This window comes from Gymnoscopelus braueri, assembly GCF_963280865.1.
Source record: "Gymnoscopelus braueri genome assembly, chromosome: 17".
NCBI lineage: Eukaryota > Metazoa > Chordata > Actinopteri > Myctophiformes > Myctophidae > Gymnoscopelus > Gymnoscopelus braueri.
The window spans coordinates 40,093,283-40,112,934 of record NC_137617.1 but is presented as its reverse complement, the minus strand read 5'-3'; the positions used below and the strand labels follow the sequence as shown (position 1 = coordinate 40,112,934).

General features: G+C 42.6%; 2 protein-coding genes across 2 annotated transcripts; both read left to right on the top strand.

The window, feature by feature from the left end:
• The first annotated feature begins 617 nt into the window (after positions 1-617).
• On the top strand, positions 618-5,140 carry kcng3 (potassium voltage-gated channel, subfamily G, member 3). The gene is made up of 2 exons (XM_080454987.1): positions 618-1,540; positions 4,291-5,140. The coding sequence occupies exons 1-2, from the start codon at positions 834-836 to the stop codon at positions 4,928-4,930; spliced, it is 1,347 nt and encodes a 448-aa protein (XP_080311113.1). The 5' UTR covers positions 618-833; the 3' UTR covers positions 4,931-5,140.
• A 4,959-nt stretch (positions 5,141-10,099) lies between these two features.
• Positions 10,100-18,817, top strand: cox7a2l (cytochrome c oxidase subunit 7A2 like). The gene is made up of 4 exons (XM_080455968.1): positions 10,100-10,178; positions 10,256-10,356; positions 16,216-16,350; positions 17,606-18,817. The coding sequence occupies exons 2-4, from the start codon at positions 10,285-10,287 to the stop codon at positions 17,744-17,746; spliced, it is 348 nt and encodes a 115-aa protein (XP_080312094.1). The 5' UTR covers positions 10,100-10,178; positions 10,256-10,284; the 3' UTR covers positions 17,747-18,817.
• Positions 18,818-19,652: the final 835 nt, after the last annotated feature.

The following is a 19,652-nucleotide window of genomic DNA, read 5'->3' as shown; positions in this document are numbered from 1 at the left end:
GAGGAGAGAACAGAAAGGAGAGGAGAGGAGAGAGAGTTTCATCGGACCGTGTACTGCAAGAGGAGAGGAGAGAAGAGAAGAGAAGAGAAGAGGAGAGGAGAGGAGAGAAGAGGAGAGGAGAGGAGAGGAGAGAAGAGAAGAGAAGAGAAGAGAAGAGGAGAGAAGAGGAGAGAAGAGGAGAGAACAGAAAGGAGAGGAGAGGAGAGGAGAGGAGAGGAGAGGAGAGGAGAGGAGAGGAGAGGAGAGGAGAGGAGAGGAGAGGAGAGGAGAGGAGAGGAGAGAAGAGGAGAGGAGAGGAGAGAGAGTTTCATCGGACCGTGCAGTGCAAGAGAAGAGAAGAGAAGAGGAGAGAAGAGGAGAGAAGAGGAGAGAAGAGGAGAGAAAGAGAGAGAGAGAGAGAGAGAGAGACGGACAGTATTCCAGATCCATCATAATTTTTGGTGTTATTTTTTATGTTATGTATGTGAATTGAATACAGGACCCCAATGGAAACAAGACCGCAAGGACTTTTTTTTGCTGTTATCCTTTTAGACCAAGTGTTTGACTGCACTCGTGCTGTTTGCGTTTCTGTCTAATAAAGTATTCAATCAATCAAAAAGAAGAGAAGAGGAGGGAGAGGAGAGAAAGAGAAGAGAAGAGAAGTGAAGAGTGAGAAGAGAGGAGGAGAGATAGACGGACAGACGGATCCATCACATATAGGCTGCTATACCCTGCAACGAGCTGCTTCAAAGTTCTGCGTCAAAGCCGTTATGGACGCGGTGGGTACCAGGCCCGGAGGAAGGAGTTTGGAGCGGAGTTTTTAAGGTTTACACACACAACAAAGGGAGAAAGATATGAAGTTCGGTAAGAGCATCTGTGTGCTGAACGTCGGGGGAACCCGCTACGCCTTCACCCGCGACGTGATCCGGGACTTCCCTCTGCGGCGCGTCAGCCGCCTGCACGCGTGCGCCTCGGAGAAGGAGGCGCTGGAGCTGTGCGACGACTACGACGCCGGCCGCAACGAGTTCTTCTTCGACCGCCACGCGCAGGCCTTCGTCTTCATCATGCTGTACGTGCGCTCCGGCAAGCTGCGCTTCGTGCCCGGCGTGTGCGAGCTCTCCTTCTACACGGAGATGCTCTACTGGGGGCTGGAGAGCGCGCACCTGGACTTCTGCTGCCAGAAGCGCCTGGACGACCGCATGTCGGAGGTCGGCCTGGAGGAGCTGGACCTGGACGGGCTCTCCGAGGAGGACCTGGACCTCCGGGTCTCCGCCGGGGCCGATGAATCCCAAATAAACGCCAGGACCACCGGCGGCGGCACCGACGTCGTGGTGCTCGCCGAGAACGGTGGCACCACCACGGCGGCCACGGTGGCCGCCGCGAGGCGCGCCCGGTGGATGGAGAGGTTGCGCAAGACCTTCGAGGAGCCCAACTCGTCCGTCGTGGCGCAGCTTCTGGCGACGGTGTCCGTGATCTTTGTCATCGTCTCCATGGTGATGCTGTGCGTCAGCACCCTGCCGGACTGGGACACGGCCAAGCGCAACACCGTGGAGGAACACAGGTATGGCTATAGTATAGGCTATGTTTATTTACAGTGGTTCCCAAACTTTTTCATGCAAGCGAGGACCCCTTATGTATATGCCAGTAGCCTACGTGGTTCTCAAACCTTTTCGTGTCAAGGACCACCAAAATGATATGTATTATTTTGGCTGAGGACTGACCCCCAGGCCCCAGCTCAAAATTATTAGGATCTCCAGAAGCAAAGATTTGAGTTTAAAATGTTCACTTATTTATTTATTCAAAGATTTGCACAAAAAAGATTTTCAAAAATAGCAGATCTACAAGCTCATGGGCCACAAAGTGATGATCTGCTATATGATTAGCCACGAAAGTATAGATTATGGTTAAAGTGGCTAAAATGATTGTGAACTAATTTTGCTGGGGACCCCCTGGTACCCCCCAAGGACCCCTGGGGGTCCCCGAACCCCACTTTGAGAACCAACGATGCATGCATTAGTCCACGGACCCCGTTACGGGTCCATTTGGTTCCATCAGAGTTACAGACCTGTAAGGGTCCATTTGGGGCCTAACTATCAATCATTTATCAGCTGGAGCCTGGGGGGACCTCCTGGAACCCCCTCAAGGACCCCTGGGGCCTGGGGGGGTCCCCGGAACCCACTTTTGAGAACCACAGGGTAATGAAAGCCACATGTTTGAACCGTGCGTAACTCTGGTGCACGTAAGAGTGATTCAGTTCCAATTTGGACATGACTCTCAGGATTATTTTCCAATTCCCATTAATTGAGGATTTCCTGCGTTGGGGACTCCGACCACATCTAACCTCGCATCACAAGTCTTTCCATCTCGGAGGAAAGACCAAATCCATTTGGCACCATGCATTGATTTGCCCGGTGAGTGTTGATATTGACCACAAGCTTAGGACCTGCACACACTTCACACACAAGACAATCAGGACCTGTCACCCGATTGGATCGATAACCAATCAACATTACCAATAAAACAAGCGTGCAGCTGATCATTGTCTTTGAGAGCTAGTCATTAGCACTCTCACTTTCTCTCTTGATGTATCATTTAAAATTGATTTATTCTTCATGCTTGTTGGGAGTTTCAAAACACTTGATGCTGTCTGCTGGTGTGTGGGGGAAAGAATACAAACCTGCCTGTTACCATGTTGTTCGCATCATTTTGGGAGGATTGCTTGCTTGACATCAAAGCTCTCAACAACCAATTTGATTGAAAGGAAATTGGAAAAAGAAAATTGGTTGGCTGACTTTTTGGGCCACTGCAAGTGAAAAATAACTCTTGCCTTTCCCATTTTGTGGATGCACCGGCCATTGCCTGTCCTCCCTGTATGACTGGGCAAATATAACCAATATCTATATCGATATCATGGTATGAGACTATAGATATCATTTGAGATTTGGCATATCATAATATAGTGATATGGCATTGATTGAGTGATTGATTGATTGATTGAATACTTTATTAATCAGAAATGTAAACAGCACAAGGTACAGTCAGACATTTTTGGCTAAAAGGATATCACAAAAAAGTCCTGGGGACTTGTTTCCATTGTGGTCCTATGCATTCAATTCATCAATATAGCATAAAAATAACACAATAATATATATATCAACAACAAATACGAAACACTATACGTACATAAGTGTTGTCTTTTCCTAGCTTTAATCATTTTAATCACATACCTTATTTTTTATTTCAAAAAAGAAAAGGCGAAACATTTCTGATTGACAAGCTCACATGCGTCTAGCATTGTGAGACTGTAGATCTGCAATTTTCTTTGCTATTTTTGGAATATTTTGAAAAATAGATACATTTATATTGTCACATATTATCCTCACAATATCGATATTGAGGATTTGGTAAAAACAAAACAAAAATACAGTGATATTTGATTTTGTCCATAAGCCCTACTCCCTGGGTACAAAGCAGTAAAACCCTAGCATCTGACGATTTTCCAAGGAAGTGGTTTGCCTCTGGTAGCCTTTCTCTATATATGGCTGGGTTATGTTCGCTGAGGCTGTACATAGTTTCATAGAGTATTGGACCTGTCACTGTTGTTAGGAAACTGATGATGCGTTGTTTATACCTAGGGCCAAAAGGCAATCCTATTTACTTGGCCTGTTTGTGGTCCCATTCCAACAGGTGATGTCATTTTTCTCTGTTCTTCCATAATTTGTTTATATTTAATTGTGCGGGCAGGGCTCTCCCGAGGCGCTCCGCGCTGTTTGTTTGGTCCGGTCGTTTCTCAGTCAAATCAACTCCCTCTAATTTGGTTCTCTTCCCTTTATTACCCCTGGCCGCGCTAATCACCATGCTTCTCATTTGCGTCATAACTCACAACTCTCTGGGTTTCAACATCTCTCCCTCTGTTCATTTCCTGTTATTCATTTGGCTTCTACCCCCTGCAATCTCTTCTCCTGCCGTTGCTTGTTCTTGTCTATCTACAATGTGATAACCCTCTCTGTAGACACAAATATATACTTTATCTAAGCACGTAAGTCATATTATACTTCATAGTACGATGGTGTCGCTCGAAGATAAAGAAAATACCTACGTTTGTAAAAGATTTAGCCTATAATGACATGCCCAAAATAGGGACGCCAGGCTGAAAGTGGTTAACGTTATTTTCTTCCCTCTTTTCTTCCACTGATTCACTGTTTATTTTTTCCAAGTAATGATATACAGTCTCTCATACCATCCATATCTCTCTTTAGCCTCCACCCTAATCCCTGATCCCAGTGTTTATCCAAACTGTCCCCCCTGCAGGATAGTGGAGGCCGTGTGCATCGGCTGGTTCACCGCAGAGTGCTCCATGCGCTTCTTGGTCGCCAGAGACAAGTGGGAGTTCCTCCGCCGGCCGCTGAACATCATCGACGTGGTCGCCATCACCCCTTACTACATCACCATGGTGCTGGCCAAGGCGGGGCTGCCCGGCGCGGGCCTCGGCGTCGCCGGAGTGGCCCTGCGGGTGCTGCGGATGATGCGCGTGTTCTGGCTGATGAAGCTGGCCAGGCACTTCCTGGGCCTGCAGACGCTGGGGATGACGCTCCGCCGCTGCTACCGGGAGATGGTCATGCTGCTGGTGTTCGTCTTCGTCGCGATGGCGATATACAGCGCCCTCGCCCAGCTTCTGGAGTACGGCCTGGACCTGGGCATGCGCAACCCTGACTACGCCAGCATCCCGGCCGCCTCCTGGTGGGTCATCATCTCCATGACGACGGTCGGGTACGGGGACGTGTACCCGGTGACGATCGGGGGCCGGATGCTGGGTGGCGTGTGCGTGGTGAGCGGCATCGTCCTGCTGGCGCTGCCCATCACCTTCATCTACCACAGCTTCGTGCAGTGCTACGCGGAACTGAAGCTCCGCTCCGTCAGGGATGCACGCAGCAGCCCTCCCCTGCAGTGAGCCCGCTTAAGCACACAAAAAGAGGGATATTACTAGACCGGTGGAGCCGGATGGCTCGCTGTGAACCCCCCCCCATGTGAAACAGTTCTGCACTGCACTGTTTCCTTGCCTGAGCCTGAGCTGTTATGTATTTTGGCCAGTTTGGTTCCTACCTGTAGTGCTCACCACCAGCCAGCCATCCTCCCCTTTACCCAGCATGCTCTGGGCGGAGATCATGACAGAGGACATGTGAAAATGCACAAATGACAATTAGAATAAGCACACACTGGCAGTCCAGTCAAACCGGGCTGTCCACACAACCCGCTGTTGACATTGCACTCCCCCGTTGATTGCATTGGAGGAGGGATGATTTCACTCCCCCTGCGTCCAACTACGAGTGGTTTGTATGCGGTGCCTGTCTGCCTGACTCGTTGTCTGTTTACCCGTCTCTCCGTCTTTCAATCCGTCTGCCCGAGCTTCGCACCCAGATGGCACAATTTACACGAGAGTGATTGTGCACCCCAGATGCACCGTTGCAGCAAGGCCCTTTAAACCCAGGCAAATTGAATGAGCGAGAGCAAAGTGGGCACAAAGAGGGAGAGCACGGAGGGGCGAGGTGAGGGAATAAACTGGTGATAATGGAATACAGAGACACAAGACACAAGAGAGCGAGAAGAAAATAGATTTGGGGGGACAAAGAACATGACACTGGAGATGAAGTGCGTAGAGCGCAACAAAGGGATGACGGGACAAAATGATGGTGATGGCAACTGACAATAGGCCGCGAGCGGCACAAAACGGAGTGTGCAAAGACAAATAATCATGAGGCTTGGAGTATTGTGTCTGCGCCGGCTCTCCACTTGGGAGTGTCGACAGAATGTGAGGAATGATGTGTTTCTGTGTCTCCACGGCAACCTATTCCTCTAACTGACATGTCAATCAGCCACATGACGGCAGTTGATTTGTGTGCACACATAGCCTACTCACCCACGCGCATCATGGCTTGTGTGCCGTGTTGCGCTCCCACTCTTAACACGTGCTCTTGAAACAATGCAAAGTTAACACACACCTACACAAACAGGCAAGTGTACGTACGCACACACACGCACGCGCACACGCGCGCACGCACATGCACAGGCACATTTTAATGTCCACATCAATACAAGCATACAACGGACCTAAATAGTATTGTTTGTAACAGATATCGAGTCCATCAGTTACATATGTGTACATAATGCAACCAACACTGTTGCATCCATGTAAGATGGCAGCAGTGACGGATAAACAGAATTCACTTAGGAGCGATCGTTTGTGGGCAACTCTGATCGCTGAAAGCAGACACATTGTCCAGACTACTCTCTCCACAATATCATGTTGCACAAGACTACTTTCGCCACGGCAGTTACATACAATGGGTGTGTATAGATCTTTAGAGAACTGAGCTCAAGCCTTACTGACATTTTGTGTCACAGGCACAGGCACAATGATACTGAATTTGGTGATTCAGTCGCCTTCACACAGTGTAGCCTTGGTGATCTGATTTGTTTGAAAGTGATCATTGAAGGCAAATAAGTCGGCACGTCTCCCACACAACAGTCCTTCCTTGGCCCACACACTCTCACACACACACACCAAAGCCAGCGTCTTTTGTCAAGAATCAAGAATGAAGACTCAAGACTCAAGAGGGTTTATTTGTCAGCACTCATACAGGCACAAGCAGCGAAATGCTAGTGTGGCAACTACTCCGCAAGACTGTGCTAACAGCAACTCAACGCAACAAAGAACAGTGATACTGATTGTGATAGGAAAAGAAAAAGAAATGGCCAGGGAGTTTGGAGCATTTAACCACTTAAGCCCTGTTTTATACTTGGTCACGTGACACAGGTTTCGTGCAAAGAAAATAGCGATTTTGGTATATTTTCTGAATGTTTGCCTATGCCCATTATGGTTTATGTGGTTAAAGAAGCGGATTCTATATTGTCTATATTTGTTGTGTGCTCTGCAGTCGTCCTTGGGATATCAGCAATCACTTTTTATGAGCTTGGCCTTAGAAACTATTTTTTATTACGGGCAGTACATATCTCTGTGTTGTTGCATTGACTGTTTTTCTTTTATATAAAAGTCCCTACTGCACAAGAACAATTCTCCATTTATCTTTAACATTTGAAAACAGAAATATGAGTCCATGTGTCATAACTTAGCCTAAAAGCCTAATTTATACAACCTAGTAAGATAAAATATTTTCAAGATAACAACACTCATGATGCTTGCTTATGGCATTTGTTGCCTAGTCTGATTAAGGACAACAAAACCTCTCTCAAGTTGTTTTTCTGTCTTCTGGTGATTCACCTGATCAACATTTGACTGGTAAACAATTTTATAATAATAAAACAGAAATGTATTGTGTCAAACAAGAGAAAAAAACAAAAAAATGTGCTCTTGACAATATAATCTCATTCTCTAGCTACATTAGCTTTTGAGATATTTGAGCGTTTATAAGTTTGCATTTCTTACCCAATTAAAGAAACTGACACGCCTGTAAAGACATTTTTGTGGCGTGGTTTTATACATGTGTGACCATTCCAAGGTCACAAGCTGCCATTTAGAGAGATTACACATTTAGAGCAATACTTTGAGAAATGACATGTAGCCTACAAAATAAATAAGTAAACATACATTAATAACATAATAGAGCATTCAATGTCACAATTGCATTGATCAAAAATAGTTTTTAGGAAGAAATTAACAATGTTTTGGGCAACCCAACAATTTCCTGTCAAAAAGGACAATCACTGCAGCCTCTCTGCGGAAAAGAAAAGTCACTAAGGAAGTTTGAAATTATTTAGAAAAAGGAACATTATTTTTTTTCAACAATGTGTTTATTTATTTTTTTCTTTTACACAAAATATATCAACATAATAATACAATACAAAGAAAGCAGAAAACAAAAATGGACATTTACATGAAATCATACAAGACAATCATTGAAATGACAAAAAAACAAAAACAAAAACAAAAGAAAAACATACATAGGCATCAACACTACTCCTCTCCAGATTCTTCCATTAGATGTGGCAGATTATTGTTTTCCATATATTGAATGAAGCAACCCCACACCTCCTGAAACATCTTTTGTTTGTCCTTAAGTATGTATGTGATTTCTTCTAGAGGTAGGCATAAAGACAATTCCCTGAACCACTGTGCAATGCTTGGTCTATCCGGCCTCTTCCAGGTCAATGCAATTACTCTTTTAGCTTGTAAAAGACAAATATCTATGAATATTCTATCGCTGCGCCTTATTCTTTGTCCAACTGGATAGAGGCCTAGCAGAAAGAACTTAGGTTCTGGTACAATGTTAATTGAAAGTATCGTTTGTATTTCCTGCCCAATCTCCCTCCAAAAGTCCATCAATCTTGGGCATGACCATAAACAGTGGAACAATGTGCCTCTATCTTCACCGCATCTGGTGCATAGGTCCGGAATATTGTTATTAAACTTATTAAGCTTCACAGGTGTGATGTACACTCTCATGAGCCAATTATATTGAAGGAGTTTTAGGCGTGTATTCCCAGTCTGGGATTGAGCCAGTTTACAAGCTGTACTCCATTGCTCCACTGTTAGGTCCTCCTGTAAGTCTGCTCTCCAGGCATTAAGCCTATGCTCAGAGGATTCCGGAGAAAATGACATTAGCAGGTCATAAAATTCTGATATTATTCCCCTTCCGAATGGATTTTTAACCAAAACTCTCTCCAACACAGATAAGGGAGGGGCCAGCATGGAGTGATCCTGGGTAGCTCTAATAAAGTCCCTCAATTGCAGATATTTGAAAAAATGAATGAGAGGAATATTATTTTCCGTGACGAGTTCTTCAAAAGTCAGCATGCTCCTATTAGCACCAAAAACATCCCTCATTTGCCCCACTCCCCTATCAGCCCACAATTTAAAACCCCCATCCGCTCTCCCTAAAAGGAACATTATTAATACAAGGAACATCATTATTTTGTGGGAGAGGCGTTTTGATTTCAGAACACTTTAAAATCGTCCGGTGAACCCTCATTATAAACGATCCCTAAATATTACATGACATTAAATTTGAAACAACAATGGTTGGTAGGGATCCTACTTTAAGAACCAGTGTTATGTGTGTGTGGGCTACAAGTGATACATCACACTGAGTGGAGTGGACAGACAGTCAGGGCAGTCTATTGATCATGTTGTGAGTTATTTATCATCATTATGTGATGGTAAAAAATATTGTCTAGATATATAAAAAATACCTTTTGTGTGTGTGTGTGTGTGTGTGTGTGTGTGTGTGTGTGTGTGTGTGTGTGTGTGTGTGTGTGTGTGTGTGTGTGTGTGTGTGTGTGTGTGTGTGTGTGTGTGCGCGTGCGTGCGTGCGTGCGTGCCGTGTGTGTGTGTGTGTGTGTGTGTGTGTGTGTGTGTGTGCATGTCTGACATAGGCCACATGGGGACACATGTTGGGACAAAAAAGGGATAGGGTGCTACGCCTATAAGATGTCCTCAAAAGTTAGCAAAACCAACTTGACGTGTGAAACTTTACCCACAAGTTTCCTAGGGCGTTGTGGGCATCACTTCCTGTCGATTTGATCAGGTATCAGGGATCAAATCGACAGGAAGTACTGCACTTTACTGGAATATTTCCAATTCTCAGTACTTTTACTTCTACTCCACTACATCTCAGAGGCAAATATTGCTCTCCAATACAATTATTTGAAAACTTTAGTTACTAGTTACTTTGTAGATTTTGATTATTATTACAAAGCATACATTATCAACTTCAGCCCTATATACATTTCGGCCATTTGAAAATAGCCGATCTACAGGCTCACAATGCATCACCAGTCGATGCATTGTGAGCTTGTATGTTTGCTATTTTCAAAAGATTTGTATACGTTTTGAACTTGTGAAATGGGACATTCTGCATTATGAGTAGGCTACTTTCTACTTTTGGTACTTTAAATCACTTTTGATAACTTTTGTACTTTTACTAAAGTATTTTTTTAATTCAGGACTTTTACTTGTAACAGAGTATTTCTAAATTGCAGTATTGATATTTTTTACTTGAGTAAAGAATGTGAGTACTTATTCCATCACTGAGCTTTAATTGACCTAAAACATTCTAATCAGGCAGTGGCAGAGACAGCTGCTATACGTCATTTCCCCGCGACCACCGGTCTCAGTTGGAAGGAAAGCCCTTTTGCCGGGTGATTTTCATGTGGATAAAATACATCATCGTGTCTGTCTGTCTGTCCTTCAAAGCAAAGTAAAGCAAAGTTTGTTGTTTACCCAGGGTGTTGGACTAAGTTAACACTTATTTACAGCCAGGCCCTTCATTCCATCATCATTCACATAAAATGTATTATAAATTCAGCGGCTTCACGCAGAAACTAACCGGATCTGTGGGATCCACCGCCTACAGCCCTCAGGTAAGACATGATACTTGATATAATCATTCATTAAAGGACTACTGTTTGTTGATGACCTTCATGTCACTATGATAAGATAACAGTGGTGGAAGAAGTACTCACCTGTTTTACTTACTAAGTCAAAGTATCAATACTGCAATGTAGAAATACTCTGATACAAGTATAAAAGTCTGGAATTCAAAATTTACTTGAGTAAAAAAGTACAAAAGTATTGGTATCAAAATGTACTTAAAGTACCAAAAGTAAAAGTACTCATTTTGCAGAATGTCCTATTTCACAAGATTTCAAATGTATAAAAATCTTTTGAAAATGGCAGATCTACAAGCTCACAATGGGACGCATTGTGAGCTTGTAGATCTGCTAATTTCAAATGGCCAAAATGTAAATGGGGCTGAAGTGGTTAATATATGTTTTGTAACAATAATCAAAATCTACAAAGTAATGGTAACTAAAGTTTTCAAATAATTGTAGTGGAGTAAAAAGCACAATTTGCCTCTGAGATGTAGTGGAGTAGAAGTAAAAGTATTGAAATTTGGAAATACTCTACTAAAGTAAAAAATAGCTCAAAATTGTACTTAAGTACAGTACTAAGTTACTTTACACCACTGCATGTCACTTACTATGATAACATTAGTATGATTGATTGAATATTTTATTATCAGCTTGCAGAAAAAAGCACAGGAAACTAGTACAGTTCAATACAAGGTCAGCTAAGAGGATTTAAAACCCAAGAAAGCCTATGGCTTGTTTCCATTGGGGTCCTTTGTACTCAATTAATTCAATTTATAGACATTTTAATGACAGACAGATATACACTACTATGCAAAACATCATTAAAAAACTGTTTATATGTACAGTAAACAGTTCGGGGGTGGGCCAGGCTTTGACTTTTACAGGGGCCAGTTTCGAATTGCAGCCACCTGTACAGTAGGTACTCTTTTAGAGTGGTTTTGAAGGAGAGTAGGGTTTCACACTCCTTCACGGCTTTTGGGAGGACATTCCACATTTCTGTGGCATAGCAAGAGAACGAATTCAACCCCTTGTTAGTGCCAAATCTGGGTTGAACCGAACGTGATCAGTGGAGCTTCCTCTGGTGTTGTTGTGGACTTCATTGACGTATGCTGCTTCTCTGGCCTTTATGCTTCTCTGGAATAGGAGGATCATACATTATACTTGTGTTATATCTTTAATATATGTACGTTTTTTATGATGCCATTGTTCTGCAAGGCTTTCACACCCGTTGATCTGACCTTCACTGACTGTAACGTTGTGGTTAATCAGAAATTCTATTGTGTGTTCCCACATCCTTTTGACAGATGTGACCTTTACTGCGGCTGCTGTGCCTTTTTATAGTGACACCAGTTTGATATGAAAAAGGAACGTTTCACCTTTTTTTTACAACATAATCTAAACTCCATACATGGGGGGGTTCTGAGTTACTATTATTAACTCAGAGTTACTATCATTAACCCCCATCCCATATATGGAGATTAGTAACTTACTTACTAATGCTCACAGAAGGAGCGTGCCATTTCTGTCTGCACGCTGACTTTGTCTCAGAGGTGCACTATGGTTTGTTTATGACAGCATAGCTTCAAACAAGATATCAAACTTTTTTCCCCCTTCTGTTTAAAAAAAAATACAATAACAAATGGCTTCTGTTTCAGTGTTCTAAAGTAACTTTCCAGGAATAGAAAGGCTGTAGCCGCAAGCAACTTAGATTGGCATCTAGAGTTGCAGGACCATCCCTTGACAGTCAGTCCTACCCCATTTTATTAAACAACGTTAAACTCACCAACATTGGAGGTGCAAAACAAAAACTTGACAGATACAAAGAGCTTTCCATACAGCTGCAATGTTGGTGAGTTTAACGTCATTTAATACAACCAAATTATAGGACTTTTCTGTTTGGATGAATGGGCTGTCAAGGGTTGATATTGCAACTCTAGATGCCAGATGGCATTATAGCATCTGAGTTGCTTGTGGCTAGAAAGGCTGTATTTTCCAGTAGCTTGGAATTGGCACCAATAATGGTCCACACACAAAAATATACATTGGTTCTTAAGTGTTTCCTCAGCAGCCATTTGTTTTTAGAGTTGGCAAATTTTGAACCATCTACAGCCTACCTCTGAGACAGGGAGCGACTGGACTGATGGTGCTAACTTATAATGAGCATTAGGACCAATTATATGAAGATATGGTTGAAAATAGGTGAAGTGTTCCTTTAAGGGACAGTAGCGTGAACCGATTGAACCCCAGCATCCACATTCTGGGGGTAACATTATAACATTTTTGTTACATTGTAACAAAATTTGCAGATCGACAAGCTCACAATGCTCTGCGGCGCGTTGTGAGCTTGTAGATCTGCTATTTTTGGTGAAGAGATGGGTGTGTAGATCGAGAAAGAACCCACCAAGGACAGTGCAACTCGGGTCCGTTTTACTGAGTATAGAGTAGACTATAGAGCAGCGCTACTCAACCTGCGGCCCTGCTTCATGTCTCTGTGGCCCGTCATGGTCATACTAATAAAAATCATACCATAAGATTGTAGGTATTTTATTGTTTGTTCCAAGAGTGTAATATGGCCTAATTTCAGCTGAGTATTAACTTACTTATTAACCTCTGGTAATTGTCCTCTGATTTATTGGAACATCAATCTGTTCATTCTGTTCACATTTTGTGAATAAAGTTTCATTTTAGCTTCTACAGATGGAAATTTGTTTCCTTAATTTTTAGAATGGTAGTCATGTAGTCTGTTACAAAATAAAAGGTCCAAAATAGGACTGAATTCTTTAGCTTGCGGCCCTTGGACTCTTGGTATTTTGTTGAGTGGCCCCTGAGCCATCTTAAGTTGAGTAGCCCTGCTATAGAGGATCTAGTGTACAGACAGGAGAAGCTGATTTAAAACTAACACAGCTGTCTGGCCTTTGCGCAAACATGCAGTATTATGAGTCTCTTGATCCAGGAGTGAAATGTTAAATGTAGTGAGTAGGGTTCATCTGGCAATGAACTGGCCAGATGTATGGAGAACCGGGATGACTGGAAGCGACGATGGAGGGCTCGTCTGAGGACGACCTAGAGAGAGAGGGCTGGGCAATTAACCAAAAATATATTGAAACATTTATATTTATAACCAATTATTTCTTTCTTTTTTTTCTTAATATATAAACAAGTCAACACAAAAAAAACTTCTAACAGAATAGCAAGATCTATAAGCTCACAACACAACACTTTGCGAACTGTACATGTGCTATTTTCACTATATTAAAAAGGGGGGAAAAATGCAAATGTTTGAAATAAATCGCATTGATTTGAAGTCATAACGCCCAGCCCTAGTAGTGAGGAGAAAGGTTTGGCAGTGGCAGACCAGGGGACCTTATTAAATCATGGCCCTTTTAAATTATGTAAATGTTATTTGACGTCGCCATTGATGAATGATATCATTGTGGTTAATGGGCCTTAGCAAAAATAGCACATTAATATAGCTTCTCTAGTATTGAACAGTATCAAACACTTGAACAGACTGGAAATTGAACACTTCATTTGAAATATGAGGCAGCTGATGATTATGTAGCAATCGAATAAATAGTTTTGCCTTTGGCCTAATGCATAATGTAGTTATATACACACACTATACAGTGTGCTGCTCGCTTGTTTGAGATCTTTTTAAGTTTCTGAATTATACTGGAGATGAGAAAATATAAACAGTAAAAATCCTGTTCGGTACTAGGGATGGCCAAATGGAGATTTTTTTTTTTTTTTTAATGGCCAAAATACATTTTATTTCAAAGGGCCAAGTCTACACAGTTTGTTCTGTGTCTCCAGCAGAGTTTCTAGTCGTCTCTATCTCTCTCTGGAAGAGGTTGCACATGAACTCTGCAGCCGCACTGAGGCGCTCCAACACAAACAATACCAATACAAAGACGAGGAAGAAGAAGAATAAAGTGGAAGTTACGTGTGGTTGCAGGTGTTTTTTTGGCCAAAAAACAATTTAAAACATCTTTGGCCGTAAAAAAAAAAAAAAAAACCTTAGTATTAACAACTCATTCACTGCCACTGACGTAAAAAACGTAATTTTTCCCGTTTACCAATCTTGCCACTGACGTAAAAAACGTAATTTAAATTTAATTTTTTTTTAATAGTTTTTGTTTCAAATTTGACCCAAAGACCAAGGAGATATGATTGTTTAAAGATCTAGACTCCCATCCACTTCCTTGTTAACTTAAAACTTAAAAATTCTGTATCTCGGCTCCTGAGTACTTTTTTTTTTCGATGAAAAATCTCTGGCAGTGGGCAAACGCGGCCAGCAATAATTGTGGCAGTGAATGAGTTAATCGGTTGGCGATTTAATGGCGGTTAACGGTTATCGGTTGGCCATCCCTATTCGGTACATTTGTTCGCTCTCAGTTATAATAACACCATGGAAAAGCCCCTGAGCTGGACTTAATGGGGTCTACGGTGTGAAGGTTTAACTTTAGTGTTAGCCTTGATTTACTAACAGAGTCCAGAGGGAAGCACTCACATCCAAACAAAAATGTACAGGTGCTGAACTAAAATGCTTACATTTAGAAGAGGAAGGGAAGTCCGCACACTGTGTAATAGCTCCCAGTAGAAAATAATTATTCAAGTTTAACAACGTTTCGACCCTAGCGGGTCTTCATCAGGTCCGATTTACTGTGCATGCCAACTCCTTCCATTCCTTCCCTGATGGACTCCCATTGAACTGGGTAATTGCATTGTTTTGTTTCATTATTGTACAGTATGTCATTGAGATGAGATTATATTGTTGACGTGGAGGTCTCTTCTTGCGCTTCAGCCACTCTGCGAACGGAGGTCGGTGCTCTCGGAAAGGACACAATATAAAAAAAAACTGTTCAGTGGGCCACTTTGTAATCATTTTGCAAATGAATTTTGATAAAGAAGATAGTCACTTTAATGCTTAGACTTGGAAAACGTTAATGTCCTCCGAGAGGCAATTTGACGTACAGCACAGAACATACTGCTGTAGACATTAGACCACTTAAAAGAACATAAAACAACAATAACAGTGACTCCAAAATAATCTATTGCTATCAGCAATCATAAATATAATCACAGACCAGGCAAACATTTAAGTTCATGTCAACTGTCTACCAATAAATGTAAAATAGGCCTATTGTACATCCCCTATGTGTCCATGTATTCCACATCCCCTACCCATAAATTCCTCCATGGCTGCTGCATCTTGTTTAGTTGAGTTATTGCCATGGGGATGAATCATATTTTTACTTGGTTCGTTTTAATTTCGGAAAAACAACACGGAGGGGGGGGGGGGGGGCTCGCAAATTGCTTTTAAATCCTCCAATTTTATTCACAGCACAGCAGCAATTATCCAACGTTTTGACCTTGCTGTCCGGGCATGTATACTCAGAGGTTGGAACACCACTGATGGTGGATGAGATCTGTCTCTGCAGATCTTGTCTTCACCCTTTTAATAAGGTGCAAACAAAAACAAACAAACATTTCGGGGCATCTATACCCAGAAGGCAGTGGCTGCCTGGCTGGAACACCACTGATGGTGGATGAGATGTGCCTCTGCAGATCTTGTCTTCTCCCTTTAATAAGGTGCAAACAAACAAACAAAGGACTAAGGTTTCGACGCACCACAGGTCCACAGCTTCTTCAGGCGAAACATTAGTCCTTTTGTAGAGCCCGGCTGATGCCCTGGTCTGGCTCTAGTGAAGTCCTTTGTTTTCACCCAGTTAAAGCATTGGAGTGAATTGAAGGCCCAGTATCTTCTCTGGGCTCAGTTGTGAAGAAGTGGCCGATAGAACTGTTTTTAATGAGATTTTTAATGGTTTCATGCACTGTGTGCCACAGGGGCTGAGGCCGGGTGTGCCCGCAGAGGGCCCTGCCATGATCTTTGCCACACCCACCAAGGTGGTGTCAGAGGCCGGGGCCACAGTGGAGTACCTGGGAGCCAACAGAGTGCCCGACCTACAGAGAATATTCCAGGTACGGAGAGAGAGAGAGTGAATATTAAATGGTGTTTCTGTAAATATCATTCTTAGCAGGAAGCTAACTATGTACAGTACAAGGGGACAGAATATCTGAAATTTGTTTTAGTATTCCAACAGCCAATTTAACCCATTCAATCCGGGAACACATCTGTCATTTTTAGATTTATTTGCCTATTCAAAAATGGCAGATCTACAAGCTCATAGCGTGGCACAGAGTGCCGCGCTATGAGCTTGTAGATCTGTTATTTTAGATTTTTTTTTGCAAATATTTGAATATAAATATTTTTAAAGCGAACATTTGTAACTCAAATCTTTGCTTCTGGGGGGTCCCTGGAACAAAACATTTTGAGATGGGGGTCCGCGAAATCTTAAAATGACACAGATGTGTTCCCGGTCTTAATGGATTAACATCTTTGTAATGATATCTGGTCTCCTTCCAAAGTGGCTGCCGGTAGGCTAGGGGACATAAGCTCACCAGGCAGTTAGAATTATTTATTGGTATGTGGCTGCATGGGGACTGGTGTTTATTTCCCATTTTACATAACGACATCGCATTCCACTCCCCTTCTGAAAATCCATCACAGGCAAGAGGCTTTGGGGGGGTAATAAGAAAGTCTGGAATTGGAGTGCACAATTAATCAAATAACAAATGGCAACTGCAATATTGACTTGTGCATTTTTTATTTATTTTTTTGCGCAATGTTGTTTCTTTACAGAAGTAAACTTACTGTACACAACCTTCTAAACCAGTGGTTCTCAACCCAAATAATTGGCAAAACCCAAGATTTTGGTGACATGAATATAAGAAATAATATATATATTTTTAAATTTAAAACCTTAAAACAATTTATTTTCGTTGTGATACCGATAAATATAAATACTGTGTTAGTTCCATTGATCCAAGCCAGAACACAAACTATTGATTGGTCATTCAAACAAACATGCTCTGAAAATGTCTGAAAACGTCACAAGTGCCGTCTTTTGTCATTGTGGCTATTCATTCTAGATTCAATACGTTATTACCATTTCAATGAGACATTGAGGTTGAATTTGATTTGGTTTCTGTGAACTGGGGAGACAAATACACAAGAGTACAAACATGTATAAAAAAAAGAAAGAATCCAACAGAATAAATATCATGCTTTTCAATAGTCTGCTTTTTATTCACATTCTGTATCCTGTTGATTGTCTTTCGGTTCTTCTCACCATGTCTCTTCCTCTGTCCTTCCTATCCCTGTTCCCGTCTCCAGCTTTCAGACGGTACCCCTGTGCATTTGAAGCGAGGCGTTCCAGACAGGCTTCTGTACCGCACCACCATGGCACTGACTGTAGGAGGCGCTCTCTACTGCCTCGTTGCCCTCTACATTGCAGCCCAACCCAGCAAAAAGTGACCTCGGCCTGCCCAAGCTCTGACCCCCCCCCACCCCCCACAGCCCCGTGGACACATGGGCACAACAGCCCAGACCAGCAATATCAACTGACTTTACACTATTTATTATTACACCACACCAATGGTTTCCATTAAGTACTGACGCTTTTCTGTCGCTGCCGGGAAGTTAAATTTATTCACCTGACGTCTCTTAGAATTAACTGTATATAATATTTCCATGCATAGAAATGCTGTTCTTTGTTTCGATATGAAGATGTGTTGGTTATGGTATCCATAGCAGTGTGTCCCCTCAGCACAGTAGGTGGCTATGAACTTGTAAGCAGGGTGCTTGTGACCTATTTATAAGTATATTATATATACTTTTATATCTATGTGGCGTCCTTTTTCATTCTAGCTGCCTAATTGGGGACTAGGTTTTAAGATTTGGGACGCCAGGTGAATGCAATTAACTACCTGGTAGGAACCACCAGCAGCAGGGGTACCCAAGGACCAGAGATGAGAAGCATCACCCATTACATTAACCTACCAACCAGCCTTTCTGCCACATTAACGGACATATTTTTGGAAAACAACAGATCTACAAGCTCACATCGTGTCGCAGCGCTGTGAGCTTGTAGATGGGCTATTTTCCAATGGCCGAAGTCTAAAATAGGGCTTAGTAGTTCACCCAAAAAATGTCTTATTTTCTATCAATTACAAACCTCATGAAGCCTTGAATTCATGGAGATACTTTTAGTTTTTGTCGCATTCCTAAGCCAATAATTTGATGACCGGCTGCTAATGGAGATGCTAATGTCTCCGGGACAAGACCGATGACTCTGCAGGTCATCTAATTATTGGCTCAGGAATGCGACGGAAACAAAAAAATATCCATGGCTTCATGAGGTGTATAATTGATAGAAAATATCATTTTATTTTGGGTGAACTAATCCTTTAAGACGAAGCTATGCTGACTGATGATAATGATGGTGGAATAAATATACTATGCAATGCCAGGAAGTCACAGAAATAACTGTTTGTCTTAATGTTATTTGTTGAGAAAATTAAATGTAACTGAATTTGGAAGAAGAAACTGTGCTTCAACTCAAACCTTACTGTCCTGTTTGCATTCATCTGCCGCTGTGCCTTTACTAAAACAATTGCAGTGAGATTCAGGCCGTTGGCTGGCAAGCAACATCCATACAGTCAAATACTCTTGGCCAAGGAGACTGGTGGAGGGAGGGCGGTGCTCACATGTCATGAACATAACATGTCAAACCGCCTATAGGGGAAGGAGCTTTATCTTTTTTTTCTCAGCTCTTATACATGTTGAAATAGAAAGTGAGCGGTATGGATTTTCAATTACCCACAGCTATATGAACAGGTTGCATGCAGACAGCCTTCTGTAACACAGTGCTGCCAGCGGGTGTGTATGTGTTAATGCAGTTAGAGAGAGAGAGAGAGAGAGAGAGAGAGCAGTGGCAACAGCCCCGTCTGGAGTGTGGCTGTTGCTCATATTGGCTATAATACTGTTTCAGTGTCTTATTTGTGTGTGTGTGGGCTCCGGTGTGATATCAGATGCTCTTCCCTGTATCCTGTGTGTGTGTGTGTGTGTGTGAGAGCGCGAGAGACGAATCGTTCAAGAGAGACCTGCTGGCAAGCCCAAGTTAAGCTGTTGATAAGACAGAAAGAGCCGTATTGATCATCTCCATCGTTGCGTTTCCTCCGCCTGTTATTGTAGTCGAGTCTGTTGTCTTAAGCCTATGTTGTCTACTTGGCATTCATGCTCCGTCTGTGGTTGAGTTTGAGTTCTAGATCAGTGGTTCCCCAGCCTCCTCTGGACCAGGGCCCACTTGACACGGCAGCTGAATGGCTGCCGTTTTAAGTGGTCAGATGGGTGGGCCGCCTGCATTTTCAATTTTGTTCCA

Bases quoted from the DNA above. Each gene is read 5' to 3' on its own strand.
- kcng3 (XM_080454987.1), top strand. From the start codon at position 834: ATGAAGTTCGGTAAGAGCATCTGTGTGCTGAACGTCGGGGGAACCCGC. The intron at 1,541-4,290 runs GTATGGCTATAG...TCCCCCCTGCAG, and splicing joins AACACCGTGGAGGAACACAG to GATAGTGGAGGCCGTGTGCA.
- cox7a2l (XM_080455968.1), top strand. From the start codon at position 10,285: ATGTATTATAAATTCAGCGGCTTCACGCAGAAACTAACCGGATCTGTG. The intron at 10,357-16,215 runs GTAAGACATGAT...TGTGTGCCACAG, and splicing joins CCACCGCCTACAGCCCTCAG to GGGCTGAGGCCGGGTGTGCC. The intron at 16,351-17,605 runs GTACGGAGAGAG...TCCCGTCTCCAG, and splicing joins ACCTACAGAGAATATTCCAG to CTTTCAGACGGTACCCCTGT.